This window comes from Ursus americanus, chromosome 27, assembly GCF_024610735.1.
Source record: "Ursus americanus isolate L20-20 chromosome 27, mUrsAme1.1.p, whole genome shotgun sequence".
NCBI classification, from domain to species: domain Eukaryota; kingdom Metazoa; phylum Chordata; class Mammalia; order Carnivora; family Ursidae; genus Ursus; species Ursus americanus.
In genome coordinates, this window is record NC_142153.1 from 10,929,520 (window position 1) to 10,951,488 (window position 21,969).

Below are 21,969 nucleotides of genomic sequence, written 5' to 3' on the forward strand. Positions count from 1 at the left end.
CCTTTGTAGATTGGTTTTTTCTGTACTTTGTTTATCTGTAATAAACTTTGTAGATCCTGTGAAATGTTATTTTGCCTAAATCACTTGAGACTTGAGTCTTTAATAACAAAGCATCAATATTCACTAAAGTCAATCTCTTTTGGGTTTCTGTGACTTGGCTAGAAGCTCTTGACACTAAGGGATTAGTGTTCATTTTCCCTGGGGGGTGTTCCACTAGGGCATTACTGTATAATGACTTGATGTTGTCACAGACTTCAAGATATATGATATTTTGGGGATTTTGTTGATTGGCCTATGTTTTACTGCATAGTGTGAAACGTGTAAAGCTTGGTTAACCTGTATATAGATAGCTTATTGTTGACTAGTTACGGTGTATTTAGGATTGCCTGTAATTTTAAGCTTCTTACTACTGTGTGTGCTGGTAGGAACATAAATTTTTGTACATTATATTTACTGAGATGTTGCCTTTTTTTATTTTACAAATACTTTGGAATTCAAATGTGTTTTTTGCTTCTGTGAGGATTAATTTGGAAAGGTTCTTAATGACATTCCATTGACTTCAGATTTTGCTTGAGATTGACTTCAATAAATTGTCCTGAATGTTCCAAATTAAATCGTGGACTTGTTCATTGCCTGTAGTTTCTTGCCCCAACTACTGGACAAGAGGTCATAATGGGAGGGAGGGCACCGGCTGCCGGGCTGGGTGACCCAAGACGCGCACCCCCGGCCGCGGAGGCCTGCGGCACAGCGAGGTCCTTCAAAATGCTGCCGTGCCGCTTGGAGCCGGAAACGTGGGGTTTGGTCGCGTTTTCACAGAGGGAAGGTCCTTGGAGAATGTCGCTTCTTGCTTGGCGTGGTAGGAGACCGGAGCGAAGGGCGGGAAGGGGAGGTGTGCCTCACTTCCATCCGGGCGGTTTACCAGACCCGACGGTGGCCCGCTGCGTGGCCAGCGGCCCCTGGGGGCACTACGTGCGCTCCCTTCCCCTTGCAGCCTGGGGCTCCGAGAGCCGCGCGGAGCCGCCCCTCCCGCTTCCCCGCGGCCCGGATCGCCGACCCGCCCGCCCGGGAACGGGTGCAGTTCCCCCGGCGCCCGCCAGCCCGCGTCCCGGGCTGCCGAGGCCCGGCCCCCCGGGACAGCCCTCCCGGGGGCGGCCCCGCGTCCCGCCGCCGCCGCCACGTCAGCGCAGCGTCCGCCCGCGGCGCACGGCGGGATGGCGAAGGCGGCGGGGGCCCTCGGCGCCGAGCTGGGCTTGCGGCTCGTCCTGTTCGCGGCCTTCCTGTGAGCATCCTGCGCCTCGGACCCCACGGCCGGCGCCCTCGCGCACAGACGGGCCGGACCGGCGCGCGGACGGGCCGTGCACCCGAAGGGGGCGGGCGGCGGGCAGTCCCCGCCTCGGCCTGGGGCTCCCGGAGCAACGCCCGCCCGGCCCAGGAAGCAAAGCAACGTGCTCTGCACATTTTTGTCTCCCCTCTAGGGCGACGGAGCTCCTCCCTCCCTTCCAGAGGCTGATCCAACCCGAGGAGATGTGGCTTTACCGGAATCCGTATGTGGAAGCCGAGTATTTCCCTACCAAGCCCATGTTTGTGCGTGGAGAACGAGCCTTGCTTGGGACCCTCATACTTAGTACCGAGCATGCTGCTAGGGCGCCGGCGGCCCTCCCGGCTCCGGGCGATCTTGATGGGGAAATTCTTGCCCCTTTCAGGAGGTGCTCAGCATTTTGTTTCCTCATGATTAAGGTCCAAATTTAGAGCGCGAGATGCCAGTTTCAGCTCCGGAGACATGTTCCGTGAGCTCTGCTCCACAGCAGGGCCCGAGGGAACCGGTCACGGAATAAGGGCCGGTGGTGGTGGCGGTGGCTGGTGGAGCTGCCACGTGCTCCATCGCCCCGCGACACTGCCGCTGCTTATCGTGGGGTCTGACGTGTGACTTGCGCTGTCCCCTCCATCCCTCTTCCCTGTAGGCGCTAGCCGTGTGGTTTTACTGGGGGGTTGGTTTGCTTTTTTTTTTTTTTTAAGATTTTTATTTATTTATTCTACAGAGATAGAGACAGCCAGCGAGAGAGGGAACACAAGCAGGGGGAGTGGGAGAGGAAGAAGCAGGCTCACAGCGGAGGAGCCTGATGTGGGGCTCCATCCCCCAACGCCGGGATCACGCCCTGAGCCGAAGGCAGATGCTTAACCGCTGTGCCACCCAGGCGCCCCTGGTTTTATTTTAACCTCTGCCATCTTCCGGTTCAGGTCATTGCATTTGTCTCCCCACTGTCTCTCATCCTCCTGGCCAGATACCTCAAGAAGTCAGGTGCGACAGACAGCAAGCAAGCCTGCCTGGGTAAGAACGAGCCCTCTCTGGCTGGGCGGTCCCCCGCTCCCCGGTGCCGGCATCTCAGCCACCGGAGGCGTGACCTCTGCGTGGGGAGGCCACGAGGTTTGCATCCCCGAAGTCGTCCTGTCTCCCTAGGACCCGTCTTGTCACCCGTGGGGAAACCGGCACTCAGAACAGCGTTAGCCTCCGAGCTGCACGATGCGCGGGAGATTTTGTAGCCCAGGCTCTCGGTACTCCGCCGAGCTCGGGGCCGGAATGATTGTTAAGCCGGGCGTGGGCTGGAGCCTGACCGGTCGGTCTCAGAAAGACCGTGGCTGCTGTCGTAATGAGACCGTGACCGTGCAAGCCGTCCGAGGCCCAAACCACTAACAGTGAGCTGCTTTGCTTTCCAGCTGCCAGCCTCGCCCTGGCTCTGAACGGTGTCGTTACCAACACAGTAAAACTGATAGTGGGCAGGTAAGTGGCCGGAGTCCGCGCCCGGTGCCTGCCCCTGCCCTCCGGCCGCAGGAGGTGGTCGACGGCGCTGCCTCCCCCTCGCCTCTGCTCTCAGTCTAACCTGGCTCTTCGCACTCGGCACGGCCTGCCTCCCCTGTGGCTGTCCTGCGGGGCACACCGGCTCTTTGCTGCCCTGAACAGCGTTTCCCACCGAGAAGCACAGCGGGGTCGTATCCTCTAGAACGCCCCCTGAAGCTGCAGTGTGACTTGCTCTTTGCCCTCAAAAGTAATCGTGTGCTGGTTACTTTCCCCCGGTTTAAATGTGGACCCTGGAAATAATGCTTTTCTTTTAATGGTGACTGTACCAATGCAGTTCCATTATTTTGCCTCTGGGACACTATTTGACCAACTGTGAACAGGATTACAGTATCTGATACAACCAAAAAAAATAATTTCTGGAGCTGTTAAGTGATCTGTGTTGGAACCATGTTTGTTTTTTCAGGCCACGCCCAGACTTCTTCTACCGCTGCTTCCCGGATGGGCAAGCCCATTCCGACTTGACGTGCACGGGGGAGAAGGACGTGGTGAATGAGGGCCGCAAGAGCTTCCCGAGTGGACATGCTTCCTGTATGAATACGACATGGATTCAGCCTCTATGCTTCTTTGGGGTCAATGAATTTAGCCCAGGAAGTTTATAGGGATGGGGCCATCTCACTACTCTCGTTCTTATATCTAAAAACTAGGGAATCCCCCCTTCTTTAATAACCCCAAGATTTCACAAGTCAGAGCCTCAAATATTAGGGGAGATATTCGAGGACAGAGGAAGTAGTTTACCTTCATGAGATTCATTTTATGAGTCTTGTATTATTTGTCTAGACCCTGCAATCTGACACCAGTTAAAAAAATATTAACTAACCTTTACTGAAGGTGCTTTGGAAAGCATTTTTTATTCTTATCTCATTTGATACCATAAGAGCCCAAAGAGGTGGATACTATTATTTTTATGATTCCTGTTTATACTTCAGGAAACTAAGGCATCAAGAAGTAACCTGCCCAAAGTCCTGTTGCTAGCTAGTATTCCAAACACTATGCCCGAGGGTAAATATTAACAACTTGGGGACACACAATAAAGTCTTCATTTTTCCTTTTGATTCCTCCTCATCGATGACCTACACCACGAGTGCACCAGAGAAGGAAAGAACATGTTCATGCCCCCAGCCACCTATTTGCAGATGAGCAAGGGAGCTTCCTTTAAAAGACATATACTTAGAGGTTTTCCCTCTTCTAGTTGCATTTGCTGGTCTGGCCTTCGCTTCCTTCTACCTGGCAGGGAAGTTACATTGCTTCACACCGCAGGGCCGTGGGAAATCTTGGAGGTTCTGTGCCTTTCTGTTGCCTCTCTTCCTCGCATCTGTGATTGCGCTGTCCCGCACCTGTGACTACAAGCATCACTGGCAAGGTGAGCAAGGTGTTCCTGGCATGGAAGTCTGCGTGTTTCACCAGCCACCTTATCCCTAGCGTTTGGCACAGAGGAGACGAGGACTGTATCCTTGAAATAAATGAGTGTGGGACAGTCTGGGTTTCTGAACCAAGAGTATGTATACTCTGTGTGGAACATGAGAAAGCAGTTTCCTTTTAAAGAGATTACCAAGGAGAAGTGTCCCAATTTTTCTATTATTTTAAAGCATCGTAAGTTCAGAATAAACTAAGAATTTTTTTTCTCTAAGAAATTTTTTACAACAAACCTCAAAGGTCAGTTAACTTATTACTGTCTTAAAATAAAAATCAAGTTTGTAAAAAAAAAAATCAAGGTCATTGTCATGAGATTTTTGTTCAGAAACGAAAATTCGAGAAAACATAAACTTGTAGTTAAACCAAAGAAATTTAAGTTGAATGATATAGTAAAATGTTCAATACACAGAGTAACTTCACAGAAAACCGCGAATTCAAAAAAAGCTGATAGTATTGCCCAGAAGTACGTAGGAACCCTGTTTTAAAGAATAAGCTAATTTTTCGCAAAGAAGGGCCACTCCTGAACAGTTTACTGCTTCCTCTAGAACTCTTTAAGTGGTAGAAAAGGGGTTAATAGCATTAAGTGAACCTTTGTTATTTTGAATTTTTAAAAAATTCAATCTAGTGGGAGGTGGGTACAGGGATGGGGTAACTGGGTGATGGGCATAAAAGAGGGCATGTGATGTGATGAGCACTGGGTGTTATATGCAACTGATGAATGACCGAACTCTACCTCTGAAACTGATGATGTCCTATACGTTGGCTAGTTGAATTAAAAAAAAATTCAATCTAGTGTATACTTGGAAAAACGCTTATACTTATTTAATTAAAGATGATTTTTTTTTTTATTTTATTTGTTTGAGAGAGAGACAGTGGGCCCGAGTTGGGGGGGAGGCACAAAGGGAGAGGGAGAAGCAGGCTCCCTACTGAGCAAGGAGCCCCATGCGGGCCCAGGAGCCTGGGATCATGACCTGAGCCACCCCGGTGCCCTCAAAGATGTATTTTGACTTGGTGTTTAGGAAAGAACCTGATGATAATCCTGTTAACTATATGATAAAACTGAGAAAGCCTAAAGAAACCATAAACCTGAAATTGAGGTTTTTTGCACCCAAACAAGTAGAGTAACCTGGAGGGCCAAGTTCTCTATACAGGTATCCCCCATTGTACTGCATTTCACAGAGAGCTGTGTCTCTTACCAGTGGAAGGTTCTAGCAACCCTACACTGAGGTTCGTCGGCGCTATTTTCCAACAGCATTTGCTCCCCTCATGTCTCCATCATCTTTTGGTAACTCTTGCAGTGTTTTAAACTTTTTCATTATACTTGTCATGGTGATCTCTGATCGATGATTATGACTTGCTGAAAGCTCAGATGATGGTTAGCATTTTTGAGCAATAAAGTATTTTTTAATTAAGGTGTATATATATATATTTAGACATAGTACTATTGTACACTTTAATAGACTACAGGACAGTGTTAGCATAACTTTTATATGCACTGGGAAACCAAAAAATTCACCTGACTTGCTTCATTGAGCTCTCTGCTTTATTGCAGTGGTCTGGAGTCCAACCTGCAGTACCGGCATGCCAGTACCGTGTGGTGGTGTAACGTGATTTGAGTCCAATACGATTACGAAAAGACCTTATCTCTTCTCTTGCAGATGTACTAGTTGGATCCCTGATTGGCCTGACATTTGCCTATGTCTGCTACAGGCAGTATTACCCTCCTCTGACGGACGCAGAATGCCATAAACCATTTCAGGACAGACTTGTACTTCCCACAGCACAGAAGCCGGGTGACCCTTATCATTTTAGTATTTAGAAATCAGAACTACCTCAGTGGAGATGAGGTGAATCAACCCCTCTTAACTGCCCAGGACAAGAATGTCTGAACTTTCTACTCTTAAGAGATACAGGTGAGGACATAAGCTCTTCATTCTGTCTCCGTGTCTTTACGCAGGTGTGTTTACATGGATTTGTCATGAGTCAAGGTTCGAGGTTCTTTTTCACGACTCTGTGCCACACATTCTGATGAAAAGATCTTCCAGTAGTCCACCAGATTGGTGTCCCAAGATCTGCAGTGTTTTACATTTAATTTAAATGCCATTCTTGAAGGATCTTTCACAAAGAAGCCTTTACATATCCTAGAACCCCTGGAACCCAGAGTTAAATTTCCATTTTCCATAGCTCAAAATCTTAAAACCCAGGGCATGACTGACTAAATTATTTTGGTTCTCTTTACTTCTCTGGTGACAATTCCATCCAGCCTTAATAGGAACATGTCCAGTTCTGGTTTCTTTACTGCCTTATACATGCATCTTATCTGAGTCTAGCCAGACATTGCTGTCCGTTTTGAATCCTGTGGGCATAAATTATTTATTGAATCACTAAATAAACAATTTTTAAAAATGGTAAGGACAAATGAGGTGGCCATCATCAGTTGCTAGTATTGAAACCACACTCCTGAACTGTGTTCCTGAGCTCCCTTCCCTCCCTGCATGACTGAAGACCTGCCAAGTGCATCAACTGCGAACTGGCTAAGGCAGGAAAGACAAATTACAGATGTCGTTATCTGGAGGACAAATGAACTTTTTCTGTCCCTTCATAATGGGATATAAAGAACAATTACAGGAATCATCAGAACTGATGCTATTGGACCTACAACTGCCCTTCTCTTTGGGATTATACTTTTAATATGACCTTGTCTTATGTGTTTCTATCTTTTCAGTGTATCTTTTTCCTTCAATAAATGTGATAGTCAAAGAAAATGGTGAACGTGGGTGTTTCTGGTATGTAAAGTACCATTCGAGAGCTGGAAGATTTCCAAAGTAAAACACTGGATTCCCCATCTGACATAAGTGATACAATTAGCTGTAGTCGAGGCTGATATCTGTAAATATTGACTAACAGTCTCAGTATTGACTTTGTAATTGCCACGCTTTAAATTCTGAACTACATCTGCCTGTGATAATGAAAACCCCAGTCAAGGGAAAAGAACTTAAATATTAGTTCTTTGCCCCAAACTTTTTAAATTCGCTTTAATAACATAAAGGGGAAGAAAGTGGTTATTGTATTCATTTTCTGTATAATGGATCGAACCAGGTAAAAGTAGGCAACTGGTCAATATGGTTTTATTTCAGTATTTCATAAACTTTTAAATAGAATCATGTAAAAAACAAACATTTCAAAAAGTGCAAAATATTAGAAAGCTAATCAGTGCTCTTAATCTTTCCATGCAGACGATCTCTTGCTGAGATAAGCAATACAAAGTCTGCAGCAGGGAATGTGTATAAAATGGTACTCCACAGAGGTGAAAAACAGGCTTGGTCAAGAGATTCCACAGGACAACCAAAGTAGCACAAATAATATACAACTAAGTAAAGAACTGAAACCAAGTTTATTATCCTGTGTACTATACAGTCACGATGACACCACAGGTGAAGAGACGAGATACAAAGTTCCTTCACAGCTGCCTGCCCCTCACCGTCAGCAGACACTTCTTCACACCAGCAGTGGTTTATCTGGCTACCCAGGGTTATGCTTGTTCATCTTTGGTTACAGGGACTCATTCTCGCTTGTCCTTTGGTTTACTCTTAAATAGTATCTATTCTGCTAATATGAAGAATAAATTTAAATTTGAAGATAACTTGACAAAAGCTTCCCCTTTAAAATATAATTGAATGCTACTTAATTCTCAGTGACCCTTACTTCAAACTGAGTTTATATAGTAAAGAAAATACAAGTAGTCCGTGCATCTGACACTTCCTAGTGGCTCAGCATTAGTCTACAAGCAGATGGGCAAGTAAAGGCCAGGCACGGCTCCTGTCTCCCAGCCCTACCTCCGCCATCTCTAGGGTGACGGTGATTAACCTGCCCTTTCCTTTTCTCTCTGGAAAGGGATAGAGACCACTGCTGTCAAAGGGATGGCGTAAGTGAATGTTAAATGCCAATGCACTGGATACCATGATATATTTACAAAAACACCCATTTTTTATAAAAAACAAAACACAGCTTGCCCACCTATGCCGCTCTATAAACAGGCCTGTGGAAGTCGGAGAGGAGGGTAAAGGACTATCGCAGAGAGAACTACAAGGTCGATGACAAACTGACCAATGAGAAAGAAAATACAGCACAGCAGTGAGCAGATGCCCTGGGAAAAATCAGTCTACGCGCACCCATGGTTTTCAAAGTACATCTCCCTTTGCACGTTCTGACACGGACTCTGCGCTGGCTGTTCCTTGGCTCCCACAGACACAGGTTTTCCTCTCAGAATAAGAAACATTTCCCCAGGCAAAGCCACCTGCCCAGCCAACACTGCCTGTGCCATGAGGCTTTCAAATAAGCTTTCTGGATTATAGGTCCCCAAGTAGGCAATGGTGTTTACACGATGTTTTCAAAGAGGACACACAATGCTGCCTTCACCCAAGTGGATACAGTGGTTGACCCGCACAGATCCTGTTTCACCTTAAATGTACTGAAAGATTTTATTCATCACCAAAGCAGCCTGTCAAGCTGTGTGATTTCTGGTTTGTCAGCCTGTGTAACTTTGCCCTCAACTTACCAACAGAAGCTACTATCAAATAAGTCAGATTTCATCTAGAGTCTCCCCATTTGAAGCATGATATAAAAGAACAGGTCTAGGATATACAACCTCTTTGCTCTATAAAGATGCACCTGATGTGAACTAAACCAGCCACTATCAACTCTGAGAGCAGCTCAAACAGCCGTGACAATGAACAGCATCCGTGATTCCTTGCGATCAACCGTCCGCTGTAGAGAGTGAATACTCCGAAACTACATTTTAGTCCTTCACACAGTATTTGTAGACGAGAAAAGCTGGCTCAAAAGAAGTTGCCCAACAGCCTTTTCCATACCCACTTAGCCTTCAAATGCAGAGAACGCCAATGAGAGATGAGTGTACCCCAAAATGCCTTCTGAATCTCCAGAGCCTGCTTCCCAACTAGAACATTTTCTGAAGATAAGCAATAATTTCCTAGAAAAATTTCTACCGAGCCAAAAGAAATCAAACTCAAAACAGACTTTATACTATCTCAAGTAATAAGCAATAAAGGACCGCACCTGCCATCCGGAATTAAAGATGCAAGCAGCCCCCACTGTGGAGAGTGGCAAGTGCTTCTGTGAAGCCAGTCGTAAGAAGTAACAGGGTCCTCCCTTTGTCTCTCCACTCACTTCCGAGATAACAACATTAGCTTCCAAAGGCCCCAGTGGGAGTAAGTGGCAGGCAACATGCAGGAAATGACGCAGCTGCGGAGAGGGAAACTGCAGCGACAAGCAGGTGGATTTTCGGGGGGAGGATCCTTCAGTGTCCGTCTAGGGAAGAGCGGAACAGAGGTCACGATGCAGTCACCACTGGAAAGCAGCCAGGCAGAATGCCGGAGTCTAAGGTATGAACTTTCTCATCATGCATCTAAAAGGCGGAACTTAAATCTCAGGATGGGCTGTTCATCATTAAAATTGTTAACTGTTGCCATGGGACTCTTAGATGATCAGAACTGTTTAGATTCTGAGTTTAGATCCTAAAAAATCACAGGTGTTACTGGACCAAGGCACTTGCAAAAACACACACACACTAACTTTCTCTAAATGGGCTATTGCACTTTTTCCTCAGCAATTTTAACCAGAGCCCCTCTAAATATGAATAATAACCTAGATCTTGGTGACAGGCAACAGAGAAGTACATTTATAAAGAGCTCAAGGCTACACTGTTCCTCAGGACATGTTAATACATAGGAACTATGCTACATACATGTCATTTAAAAACTTACATTAAGCAGCCAGACATGGTTCATTTTTACTGTAAAGGCTGATCAAGGAAGATGCCCTGGGTTTGGTAGATTTCTTTGAGGACCAGCAGTACTGTATCTTCAGACTCCCTGTAAAGAGAAAAACTTGGGTTGTAAAAAGAAGAAACTAAAGTTTACACTAGATGTTATACACATATTATCTCATGTAATCTACACAGCCGCCCTGCAAGTTCTTTTACAAATATTTTACAGTGGAATGTTACTCAGCCATAAAGAATAATGAAATCTTGCCATTTGCCACAATAGGGATGGACCCAAAGGATGCTAAGTGAAGTAAGAGACAAATACCATACGATTTCACTTACACGTGCATCTTAAAAACAAAACAAATGAACAAATCAGACTCGTGTATGTGCAGAGAACAAACGTGGTTGCCGGAGAGAAGAGGGATGGGGGGATGGGTAAAATAGGTGAAAGGGATTAAGAGGTACGAAATTCCGGTTATAAAATACAGAAGTTACGGAGATGAAAAGTACAGCACAGGGAATATAGTCAATGATACTGTAATAACGTACGGTGGCTATACTTATCATGGTGAGCACCGACTAATGTAAAAAATTGTAAATTCACTATGCAGTGATTCACCTGAAACTAATATAATATTGTATGTCAACTACAATTTAAAAAAAATGTCTAGCATTATGTCTGGTAATACAAAAAAACTAGTACTAAACGACCACACAAGAGCCATTCGCTTCCCACAGAGCTCATTCTTGGAACAATATGGAAGAGCCATCCAGTTGGTCACCTTAATTTTTTAAATGTTATTCACCTTTTTAAAAAGATAATACAACCATATGGGTCAAAGTTCAAGATATAAGAGTATAATAATGAAGTTTCCCTTCCACCTGTTTCTTAACCACTAGTTCCCATCTTCTGACAATCAATGTTATCAACTCCTCATGCATCTTCCAGATATTATTCTGTGTGTGCCCAAGCAATTACTTATATCCAGTTCATAAAGAAATTTGACTATAAAAAAACATCATGAAGGGCTGCCTTAAGGATACATAGCTCAAACATTTCTCTAGATCCATGGTTCAACATTTTTTTCAATCATGTATCTACTTGAGAATCTAATGAAACCAATGGATTTCTCCCCAGAAAAGATCATATATATATCCAAAATTATAAATACAATTTCACTGGATTCATATGCTTTTTGTATACCCCAGAAATCCCATACACAGACTTCAGGTTAAGAAATTCCTCCTATGCCAGTGAGGGGGCATTAGCTAAACTAGATGTTAAAACGGTGTGATCCTGGTGCATAAATGAATGGATCAACAGAAAAGAAGAGGAAGCTCAGAAATATTCCTAAATCTATTTAGGAACTTAACAGAGTGAGAATCTCAAATCTACTAACGGTGTTGTGACAAATGGATAGTCATCTGGAAAATGACCTGAACCAATCTATACCTGTTACTAGAATAAATCCAAACTGAATCAAACATTCACATGTAAAAATGAAACCATAAAATACCAGAATAAACTGTGGTAAGGAATTCTTCGGAGGATAAAGAAGATCTAAGTATGGCACATATTCTAGAAGCCAGAAAAGAAAAATCAACAAATATGACCACATAAAAAACAATCTTTTCCACTTAGCAAAAACCAATGTTTGCAATGACAAACTGGGGAAAAGGCATTTGCAACTCATCACAGACTAATCAACAACAACAAAAAAGACAATAAATATAAATATAAAAGAGAATAAAGAACATAGATAACTCCCAGAAAAGGAAATAAAAATGGTCCTTAAATATACGTCAAGATGCTCAATCTTATTCATAACCAGAGAAATGCAATTTTTTAAAAATAAAAGGCAGAAGATTTATCTGATCTGAAGAGAAAAAGGAGCATACGAAGACTGCGATTTAAAAACTACAGCATGCAAAATACATACACTGAAAACTACAAAACATTGCTGAGGGAAATTAAAGACCAAAACACACGGAGAGATACTGTGTGTGTGCATCAGAAGACTCAGTATTATTCAGATGTCAATTCTCCCTAAATTGATCTGTAGATAAAATATTTGCAACCATAATCAAAATCTCAGAAAGCTTTTTGGTTGACATTAACAAGCTCAATCTGAAACATATGTGGAAATGCAAAGAACCTACAATAGCTAAAATAATTGTAAAGAAGAATAAAGTCGGATGACTCACAATACCTGATTTCAAGACTTGTTCTGAAACGACAGTAATCAAGACGGTGTTTTACTGGCATAAAGACAGACTGACCAGTGGAACAAAACAGAGCCAAGGCAATTCAATGTTTTCTCCATCTGAATAAACTTTACAACAAATGTTGCTACGACAACTAGACAGCCACATGCAAACCAAGGAATTTCAATCCTTACCTCACACCATATTAAAAAATTAACCAAAATGGATCACACACCTAAATATAAAAGCTAAAATGATATAACTTCTAAAACACAGGTAATATTTTAATGGCTTTGGATTTGGCGAAGATATCTTAAATATGTTAAAAAGGCACAAATGTCAACAAATTGGACTACGTCAAAGTCAAAAACTTTTGCTCTTCAAAACATTCTGCTGGGAAAATGAAAAACCGAGGAAAAAACATGTATCTGAAAACAACTTGTAACTATAGTATAAAGAACTCAGGCAACTTAATAAGATAATCTGTTTTTTTTTTTAACGGGCAAAAGATTTGAACAGACAGTTCACCAAAGAAGATGTATAGATGGCAGGGCACTGGGGTGGCTCAGTCGATTAAGTGTCCAACCCTTGGTTTTGGCTCAGGTCATGATCTCAGGGTCATGAGATCAAGCCCTACATCGAGCACAGAGTCTGCTTGAGAGTCTCTCTGTCCCTCTCCTCTGCACCCCCCCCCAGCCGCTTGCACACAAATAAATGAATGAATGAAATCTTCAAAAACAAACAAACAGGGGCGCCCAGGTGGCTCAGTCAGTTAAGCGTCTAACTCTTGGTTTCGCCTCAGGTCATGATCTCAGGGTCGTGAGATCGATTCCCACATGGGGCTCAGCGGGTCTGCTTGAGATTCTCTTCCTCTCCGTCTGTCCCTCCCTGCTCTCTCTCTCAAATAAATCTTAAAAAAAAAAAAAAAAACTCTCTAAATAAATATAATCTTTTTAAAAAAACACAAAGATGTATAGATGGCAAACACATGAAACCATACTCAACATCATTACTCATTAGGGAAATGCAAATTAAAACCATAATGAGGTGCTATTACAACCCATTTAGAAAGGCTAAGAGACAAATCATGAATTAATCATACCACACGTCCTTGAGGATATGGAGCAATTGGAACTCTCCAACACTGCTGATGGGAATGGAAAATGCTGGCAGGAAAACAGCTTGGTGGTTTCTTTCAAAAATACTTTTACCATATGACACCCAGCCATTATTCTACTCCTAGATATCAACCCAAAAGAAACTAAAGAATATGTCCATACAAAGTCTTACACATGAATGGTCACAGCAGTTTTATCTGTAATAGCCAAAAACTGGAGACAACCCAAATGTCCATCAGCAGGTAAATGGATAAACAAATTGTGGTGCACTCGTACTACAGAATACTACCTGGCAATAAAAAGCGGAGAAACTGATACACAAAACATACAGAATGAAGGAAATCATACAAAAAAGAGTTTATATGATTCCGTTTATATAAAAGTCACATGCAAACTAATTCTAGTGACAGAAGCAAATCAGTGGATCCCTGGAGATTGGCACAAGGAAACTTGGGGGTGATTATGTTCACAAATTTCATTATAGTAGATGGTTTCACAGATGTATATATGTCAAAACTCATCAAATTTATATATGTTAAATATTTATAGTTTATTATATATCAATTATGCCTCAAAGTCTATATATGTAAATATTTACATATTTCTATATGTAAAGATATGTATTTTAGTAAGGGACCATTTTTCACCCAACAAATTGGCAAAGATTTAAAAAGCTGACAAAACTGTGCTGGAAAAGCTGTGGGGAAAAAATATATATACCTGGTGGGAGTACAAAAAGGTACAACCTTTATTTGGCAGTAATTATCAAATATTACAAATTCATGTATCCTTTATGCCAGCAATTCCAATTCTAAGTATTCACAGATATACTCATGAATAGGCAAAATGACATAAACAAGGTGTGTAAAGAGCAAAAGACAGAAATCTAAAGTAACCCCTCCGTACAGGATTAGTTAAATAAATTATGGTACATTCATACAGTAGAACACTAAAGCTATAAAAGAATGAAGAAACTCTTTATATATGATTGGCAAAAAACTCCAAGACTTGCTAGTAGAAAAACCAGGTTACATAACAATGCCTATAATATGACACTCTCTGTACTTGTTAAAGGAGAGAAATAATATATTCACACACTCACACCTGTGCTGTGTACGCATAAAATAGACCTCTAGAAAAAAATTTCAAGAAATGCATGTTACTTGCATATGGAGAGAGAACTATCTAGCAGGGAACAAAAGGGAAGAGAGGCTTTCATTATTTGTCTTTCTTTGAATGGTGAACCATACGAATGTACTGCACACTCAGAAATCTTTAAAGAATGCCTTTTTCTTTTCTTTTTTTTTAAAGAATTTATTTCTTTATTTGTTAGAGAGAGAGCACAAGCAGGGGGAGCGGCAGGCAGAGGGAGAGGGAGAAGCAAGCCCCGATGCGGGGCTTGATCCCAGGACCCTGGGACCATGACCTCAGCCGAAGGCAGACGCTTAACCAATTGAGGCACCCAGGAGCCCTAAAGAATGCCCATTTCACAAGGATGTGAAGAAAGGGGAACCCTCTTGCACTGTCGGTAGGAATGCAAACTGGTGCGGCCACTCTGGAAAACAGTATGGAGTTCCTCAAAAAGATCAAGACTGTCTTTGAAGCTGTCCCTGAATTTAGGGCTAAGAGAACACAGCAGCCCAGAAAGCCAGGAAGGGAGATCCTGCGGGAGGAAGGGGTTCATCATGGCAGATGACCTAAGGCAATTCCTGTATAAACAATTACTCGGTGTTGAAGGGCTCCATGCTATTGTCATGTCACACACAGTGCCTATTATTAAAGCAGCCAATGATAGTGCTTCAGAGCATGCTTTCAGACTTGGTTTCTTACCTACTTTTGCCCTTGCAACAAACCAAGGGAGCAAACTTGGACTTTCAAAAAATAAAAGTATCATCTGTTACTATAATACCTACCACGCCGTTCAATGCAATCATTGACCTTTGGTGGTAAGTTTCGTAGCCAGCAGTAATGCCAGTACAGGACTAACTGTCAGCCTCGAAAAGGAAATCGCTCCATTATTTGAAGAATTGAGACAAGTTGTGGAAGTTCTTTAATCTGGCAGTGGTTTTGATATACACCTTATTTTCATTACAGCAGACACAATATCAATCCAGCAAATCTTTAGACCACAAGAATACTTGTATGCACGTACTCTGGAAAGGGCCTCTTTTCCCACCTTACACCAAAGAAAGAGCCTATAGGTATAATTTATGGACAGACCGTTATCTTTTCTTGTGTCTTTTCCTATTTAGTGAGATCTGGGGATACCACAGAAATGGTTCAATACATCACAGCTCCCATGGAGTTAGTCCAGTCACCAAATATGTATGAGATTCTACTCAGTGGGACAGAATCAAAATGGTACTTTGATCCACTTGAGCCATTAAGTGCTCCCTATTATTATATAATATGCCCAGTCCTGCAGAATGAAGCAGACCATTTTTATTGTGAATGAGAACATACTTTTTAAGATTTTATTTATTTAAGAGAGAGAGAGAGAGAGAGCATGCGCCCGCGCACACACACAAGCAGAGGGAGCTGCAGGCAGAGAGAGAAGCAGGCTTCCCAAAGAGCAAGAAGTATGATAAGGGACTCAATCCCAGGACTCTGGGATTATGACCTGACCTGAAGGCAGATGCTTAACCAACTGAGCCACCCAGGCGTCCCCATATTCTTCTTTATATTGTTTTATTTCTTTGCATTGAGTGTGAAGAAAATGGCTTAGTAAAAGTAATAAAATCAGTATAATCACTAAAAAAAAAAAAAAAAAAGAACTACCCTACGATCTAGCAATTGCACTATTAGATATTTACCCAAAGAATACAAAAACACAAATTCAGGGACACCTGGGTGGTGCAGTCAGTTATGCACTCTTGATTTCTGCTCAGGTCATGATCTCATGGTTGTGAGATCGAGCCCTGTGCCAGCCCAAGCTGGGCGTGGAGCCTCCTTAAGTTTCTCTCCCTCCCTCTCCCACTCTCTCTGCCTCTCCCCCCTATCGCTCCCCTCACCCCCATGCACGTTCTCTCTCTAAAACAAAAACATTAATTGAAAGAGATACATGTACCTCAATTTTTTTTAAAGATTTATTTATTTGAGAGAGTGAGGAAGTGTGGGGAGGAGAGGCAGAGGGAGAGGGAGGGAAAGTCTCAAGAAGACTCTGCATTGTGCACAGAACCCAACTCAGGGCTCAATCCCATCACCCCGAGATCACGACTAGAGCCAAAACCAAGAGCTGGGTGCTCAACTGACTGTGCCAGCCTGGACCTGTGTACCCCAATGTTTACAGCAGCATTATCAACAATAGCCAAATTATGGAAACAGCCCAAGTGTCCATCAATAGATGAATGGATAGAGAAAAGGTGGTTTTTATACACAATGTAATACTACTCAGTCATAAAAAACAATGAAGTCTTGCCACGGAGCCACAGAGCATTATTGTGCCAAGTGAAATAAGTCAGAGAAAGACAAATACTGTATGATTTCACTCATATGTGGAATTTAGGGAATAAACAAGGAAAGGAAAAAAAAAAGAAGAGAGAGAGAGGCAAACCAAGAAACAGACTCTTAACTATAGAGAACGAACTGATGGTTACCAGGGCGGTGGTAGATGAGGGGAAGAGTTAAAGAGGCGACGGGGATTAAGGAGTGCACTTGTGATGAGCACCAGGTGTGTGGAAGTGCTGAATCACTACCTTGTACACCCAAAACTAATATTACACTGTATGTTAACTGGAATTTAAACAAAAACTTTTAAAAAAGGGGGCACCTGGGTGGCTCAGTCGGTTAAGTGTCTGCCTTCGGCTCAGGTCATGATCCCAGGGCCCTGGGATTGAGCCATGGTCCTGGGATAGTCCTGGTTTCCAGCCCCGTGTTGGGCTCCCTGCTCAGCAGGGAGTCTGCTTCTCCCTCTCTTTCTCAGCCCATCCCCCCGCTCATGCTCTCCTCAAATGAATAAAAAAATATTTAAAAAAAAATAAAATAGGGGCGCCTGGGTAGCGCAGTGGTTAAGCATCTGCCTTCGGCTCAGGGCGTGATCCCAGCGTTCTGGGTTCGAGCCCCACATCAGGCTCCTCCACTAAGAGCCTGCTTCTTCCTCTCCCACTCCCCCTGCTTGTGTTCCCTCTCTCGCTGGCTGTTTCTCTCTGTCAAATAAATAAATAAAATCTTTAAAAAAAATAAAATAAAATAAAACCTTAAAAAAATAATAAAGAACCATAATTTAAGGGGCGCCTGGGTGGCTCAGTCATTAAGCGTCTGCCTTTGGCTCAGGTCATGATCCCAGGGTCCTGGGATGGAGCCCTATATCGGGCTCCCTGCTCGATGGGCCTGCTTCTTCTTCTCCCTCTGCCTGCTGCTCCCCCTGCTGTGCTCTCTCTCTCTCTCTGGCAAATAAATAAAATCTTAAAAGAAAAAAAAGATCCATATTTTAAAAAGAAAGTAAGAAATGCCTTTTTCAGATTTCTATCAAGCCATATCAACAGAGATCATTCTTGAGAGCATTATTTTGGCTTCTTACAGGATTGCTTTTATTGAGTTGCATTTTGACTATGTCATGGCCCCTACCGTATTTATTATATAGAGAGGAGATTGATTGTATCAAATAATCATCCCTTTACCAGAATTCAATAAAAAAAATTCCTCCCAAGACCTAAAAGTGGGACACTTGGGTGGCTCGGTTGGTTAAGTGTCTGCCTTCGGCTCAGGTGGGATCAAGTCCCGCATCAGTCTCCTTGCTCAGCAAGGATTCTGCTTTTCCCTCCGCCTGCCACACTCCCCCTGCTTGTGTGCTCTCTAACAAATAAATACAATCTTAAAAAAAAAACAACCTAAAAGCATGCATTTTTGAACTCTTATCCCTTACCGACCTTATTTTCCTAGCTATATTTTCCTTTAGTTTCAATTTCTTTGGTAATTAAGTTCTTTTCTGTTACCATGTATGAATTTCAGTAAGCATTATTAATCCATTCTACAACCCATCAGATAATTATATTTAATAATGATTAATTCTGTTGAATAAGTTGTGAGGACCTAATGTACAACATGGTACTGTAGTTAATAATACTGTATCATATACTTGGAAGTTGCTAAGAGTAATTCTTAAGTGTTCTCTCTCTCTCTCTCTCTCTCACACACACACACACACACACACACACACACACGGTAATTATGTGAGGTGATGGAGGTGTTAATCATTTCACAATATATACATGTATCAAATCATATTGCACATTTTATACAATGTGTCAATTATATCTCAATAAATCTGGAAAAAACATTAAACATTAAAAATTTAAACATTAAAACAAAACAAAAATAATAAATTCCGATCTAGCTACTGTAAATACTTTCAAATGAGTTTAAAATACTTTTAGCAACAGTAATGTATTTGTTCCAGTTCATTAATATGTACCCATCCTGTCCCCCACCAATGACCAAAGGACACCACTTTTAAAACCAAGCTAGCTGGGGGCGCCTAGGTGGCTCAGTTGTTAAACGCCTGCCTTCAGCTCAAGTCATGATCCCAGCATTCTGGGATCGAGCCCCGCACTGGGGTCCCTGCTCAGCGGGAAGCCTGCTTCTCCCTCTCCCACTCCCCCTGCTTGTGTGCCCTCTATCTCAAATAAATAAATAAGATCTTTAAAAAAAATTAAATTAAATTAAATTAAAAAAAAAAAAACTAAGCTAGCTGAACTCGTGGTTGCTGGCATCACCAGCCCATGCTCTACCCAATTGCAAAGTAAAACAACAATGTGTTTAAGTCATTTTCTTTAAATGACATAACTGTGTTATTTTTTAACTGTCTAAATGAGAAATCACTCTAATCCCAAATGTACACTAGCCTATCCTCCCTTTTCTACATCTGTCGAATAGCTGTGAAACAATTAGACCAAAAAAACCCAAAAAACAAAACACCCAGAAACAAAAACAAACATCACTTACCAGTAGCATAGATGGCTTTGTAAAGCAAATAAATATTCATTAAAACTTTCAATGGGCTTCTCTTGTAGCACATAGTCAATGCGCTGGCCTCCGTTCAGCATTCCCACATTGATGGGTGGGACTTCTTCTTTAACTGCCATAGGGGTCTCTTCTGTGTTAACATCTGGACACAGAAGAACCATAATAACAATCTAAAAGCTTCCAGCCCTCCAAGATTGTCCTTACTTCCCCTCAGGCTACCAAGTTTACGGTAGGATGAGGGACTCTCTGCTCAGAAAGCTTTCTGCATCTTCCTCCTCTCAAGCCCCTTAAAGCTTCTCCTCAACTCACACTGATTTTGTTCAATCCCATTTTTTCTTTCCTGTACCTCTGATAGCTAATTCATTGGCCTCTGGTTTATAAACTGAATGTAAGTAGGGACAGAAATCTTTAGGCAGTTGAAAATTAAAGCAAAAAGAATGCAACATTAACTGTGAAATTAAGAGGAGGGTATACCAGCTAGTGCCCAGCCAGGAAAATAAAACAGACCAACGAACACACCGCCATTCCCCTGTAAATGCAAGGTGCTTCACAGAGGAGGCTCCTAACATCACTCCCAGAGGTCCCAAGTGAGGGATGTCTTTTAAAGCCTCTTTACCAGATGTTCAGCTTCTCTAGACATTTTTCCTCACAAATAATATTTTTCCATAATTTGTGGCTATTAGACAATAGAAAAGACTAGCAGAGCTAAAGGCCCATTGGGGCTCACAGTATTGGTCCTATACCATGACTAAGAAATACACACCATGGAGTTACTCTTATCTGACCTAATGTAGGAAGTCAAAGTGTACAGTATCACTGACCACTCAGCTTCTCTGAACTTGATTCAGATTCTGGTTCAGTTTCTTCTGTACTTTCTGAAGCTTGTAAGGCAGGGTATGGAGCTCTGGTGAAAGACTTCCAGGCCATCCGCAGTGAACCGAGCAAGTTGTTCTTAAGGTCCATACTCATTCTGGTCAAGCCCTCTCTCAATTCTGAAACATATTTGAATAAAGAACATTATATGGTTTACAAAGAGTTTAGGGTCCAACGCAGTTGGAGTGAGGTCCAGTCAGTTCGTACACAGTCTAGAATTACAAGTTCTGTACTCAGACTTACCTAAGTGCATTCGCTTCCTGCCTTTATGATGTGGGATCAGCATTGGCTCAAATTCCACTCCCGGGACCACCATCGGTTCAATCCTATAGGCCACAGGATCAAACTACATAGGAAAAATAATTGCTACAGATACCTCTGCTTAAGAAAGATAGTTTAGGAACTGTGTATCATTATAAAAATAATTATAAGCTCATAAAAAAAAAAGCTGTTCTGCCCCATCACTTTCAGATTCACACTACTGTAAACAGTCTCGTTACCACAAAATAGTATAGAAAAAAGCAAATCGACACAACAGAAAATTATATGCTCTTTACCAATAAGCTCTACTATTCGGGTGAAAAAACACAAGAGCTGTCCAATGCTTACAGGGTGATAGATATTGAAGAAACCTTTGCATGTTGGAAATTTATAGTTGGGATCGATTCTTTTTAGTCCTCGGACAGTAAGGAACATTCCAATGGGAGATCCAAAGGCAAAGAATATTTCTGGTTTGTAGATGAGCCGGGGGTATTTTACAGACACCTGGAAAGAGGATATAAAAGTATCTCTCATTGATAACAAAAGTGACATCTGTTCCTACCACACCAATAACAGGCTATAAAATGACTAAAGAGAATTAATTAGTATTGTTACCTGCCCAATGCCAACATCCAGATAGTCACCATTTCCAGTAGCGTCAGTTTTACTGCAGAAGCCTGATTCTTTTGAGATGTTAGATACAGTCACCCCTGAAGCTGGCTGCAGGGTTGGTCTATTAATACCCTAGAAAATAAAATAATTCTGTGGAACTGCTATGCTGTAAAAATATCCAAAAAATTATACAGTTTTTTACTGGTTTGAAAGGATACTTAGGAAAGTTTTGAATAATTCTAGGAAGAGTCTCAGAAAACAAGATAAAGCTGATGAAAACAAAAGTTGTCTTAAGTGATGAACTGACGTCCCTACGTGTTCTAAATCAGTGAAAGCTGTACACCGCTATTTGGGCAGCACTTGAACTTTAGGCAACCATTATGAGAGAAACAACAGCAGAGCGTGATGAAGAGCAATGCCGAGGGCCGCGAAGGGGTGCAATGAAGGGCAATGCCCTTTTAAGAAGCAAGTAGAATGTCTCTATGGGTATAAAAATGCAGTTACTGGGTCAAGAACTGGGCCTTAAATAAGAACTAAGCAACCTGCTACAAAGTTGAAAAATAACTACTAAGATATGGAAAGGAATTTAGTGGCCAAAAAAATTGAATGTCAAAGTACTATTACAACATGGATAAACCTCAAGTTCATTATTCTAAAGTAAAAGAAGCCAGTCACAAAAAGCCACATATTGTATAAATTCCATTTAGATGAAATGTCCAGATCAACAAAATCCATAACGACAGAAAGTAGACCAATGGTTCACAGGAGGGAGGAATGGGGAGTGACTGTTAATGTGTATGGGGTTTCTTTTTAGGTTGATGTAAATGTTCTCAAATTAGATAGTGGTAATCATGACACAATTCTGTGAGTACACTAAA

At 42.3% G+C, this 21,969-nt stretch overlaps 2 protein-coding genes and 1 pseudogene across 5 annotated transcripts in view; 2 read left to right on the top strand and 1 right to left on the bottom strand.

The window, feature by feature from the left end:
• Positions 1 to 1,141: 1,141 nt before the first annotated feature.
• PLPP5 (phospholipid phosphatase 5) lies at positions 1,142 to 7,035 on the top strand. 4 transcript variants are annotated; one of them, XM_045779381.2, is made up of 8 exons: positions 1,144 to 1,279; positions 1,476 to 1,584; positions 2,239 to 2,329; positions 2,716 to 2,779; positions 3,261 to 3,385; positions 4,047 to 4,217; positions 5,929 to 6,117; positions 6,228 to 7,035. In XM_045779381.2, exons 1-7 carry the CDS (start codon positions 1,212 to 1,214, stop codon positions 6,087 to 6,089), a joined length of 789 nt encoding a protein of 262 aa, XP_045635337.1. In that variant the 5' UTR covers positions 1,144 to 1,211; the 3' UTR covers positions 6,090 to 6,117; positions 6,228 to 7,035. The 4 variants fall into 4 exon arrangements, with proteins under 4 accessions (XP_045635338.1, XP_087712521.1, XP_045635337.1 ...); XM_045779382.2 differs by lacking the exon at positions 6,228 to 7,035 and having other exon boundaries at positions 1,142 to 1,279; positions 5,823 to 5,955; XM_087856395.1 differs by having other exon boundaries at positions 1,143 to 1,279; positions 1,476 to 1,646; positions 2,196 to 2,329; positions 5,929 to 7,035.
• Positions 7,036 to 7,381: 346 nt separating this feature from the next.
• Positions 7,382 to 21,969, bottom strand: part of DDHD2 (DDHD domain containing 2) — a 28,325-nt gene continuing 13,737 nt past the window's right edge. Inside the window, exons 12-18 of the mRNA XM_045779377.2 lie at positions 21,095 to 21,223; positions 20,828 to 20,983; positions 20,462 to 20,564; positions 20,167 to 20,337; positions 19,325 to 19,487; positions 10,054 to 10,161; positions 7,382 to 9,598 (exon numbers count right to left, since the gene is read on the bottom strand). Of these exons, the coding sequence (XP_045635333.2) occupies positions 10,080 to 10,161; positions 19,325 to 19,487; positions 20,167 to 20,337; positions 20,462 to 20,564; positions 20,828 to 20,983; positions 21,095 to 21,223 (804 nt within the window). The 3' untranslated portion in view covers positions 7,382 to 9,598; positions 10,054 to 10,079. The remainder of the gene's footprint in view (positions 9,599 to 10,053; positions 10,162 to 19,324; positions 19,488 to 20,166; positions 20,338 to 20,461; positions 20,565 to 20,827; positions 20,984 to 21,094; positions 21,224 to 21,969) is intronic.
• LOC123780350 (ragulator complex protein LAMTOR3 pseudogene) lies at positions 14,922 to 15,474 on the top strand (annotated as a pseudogene).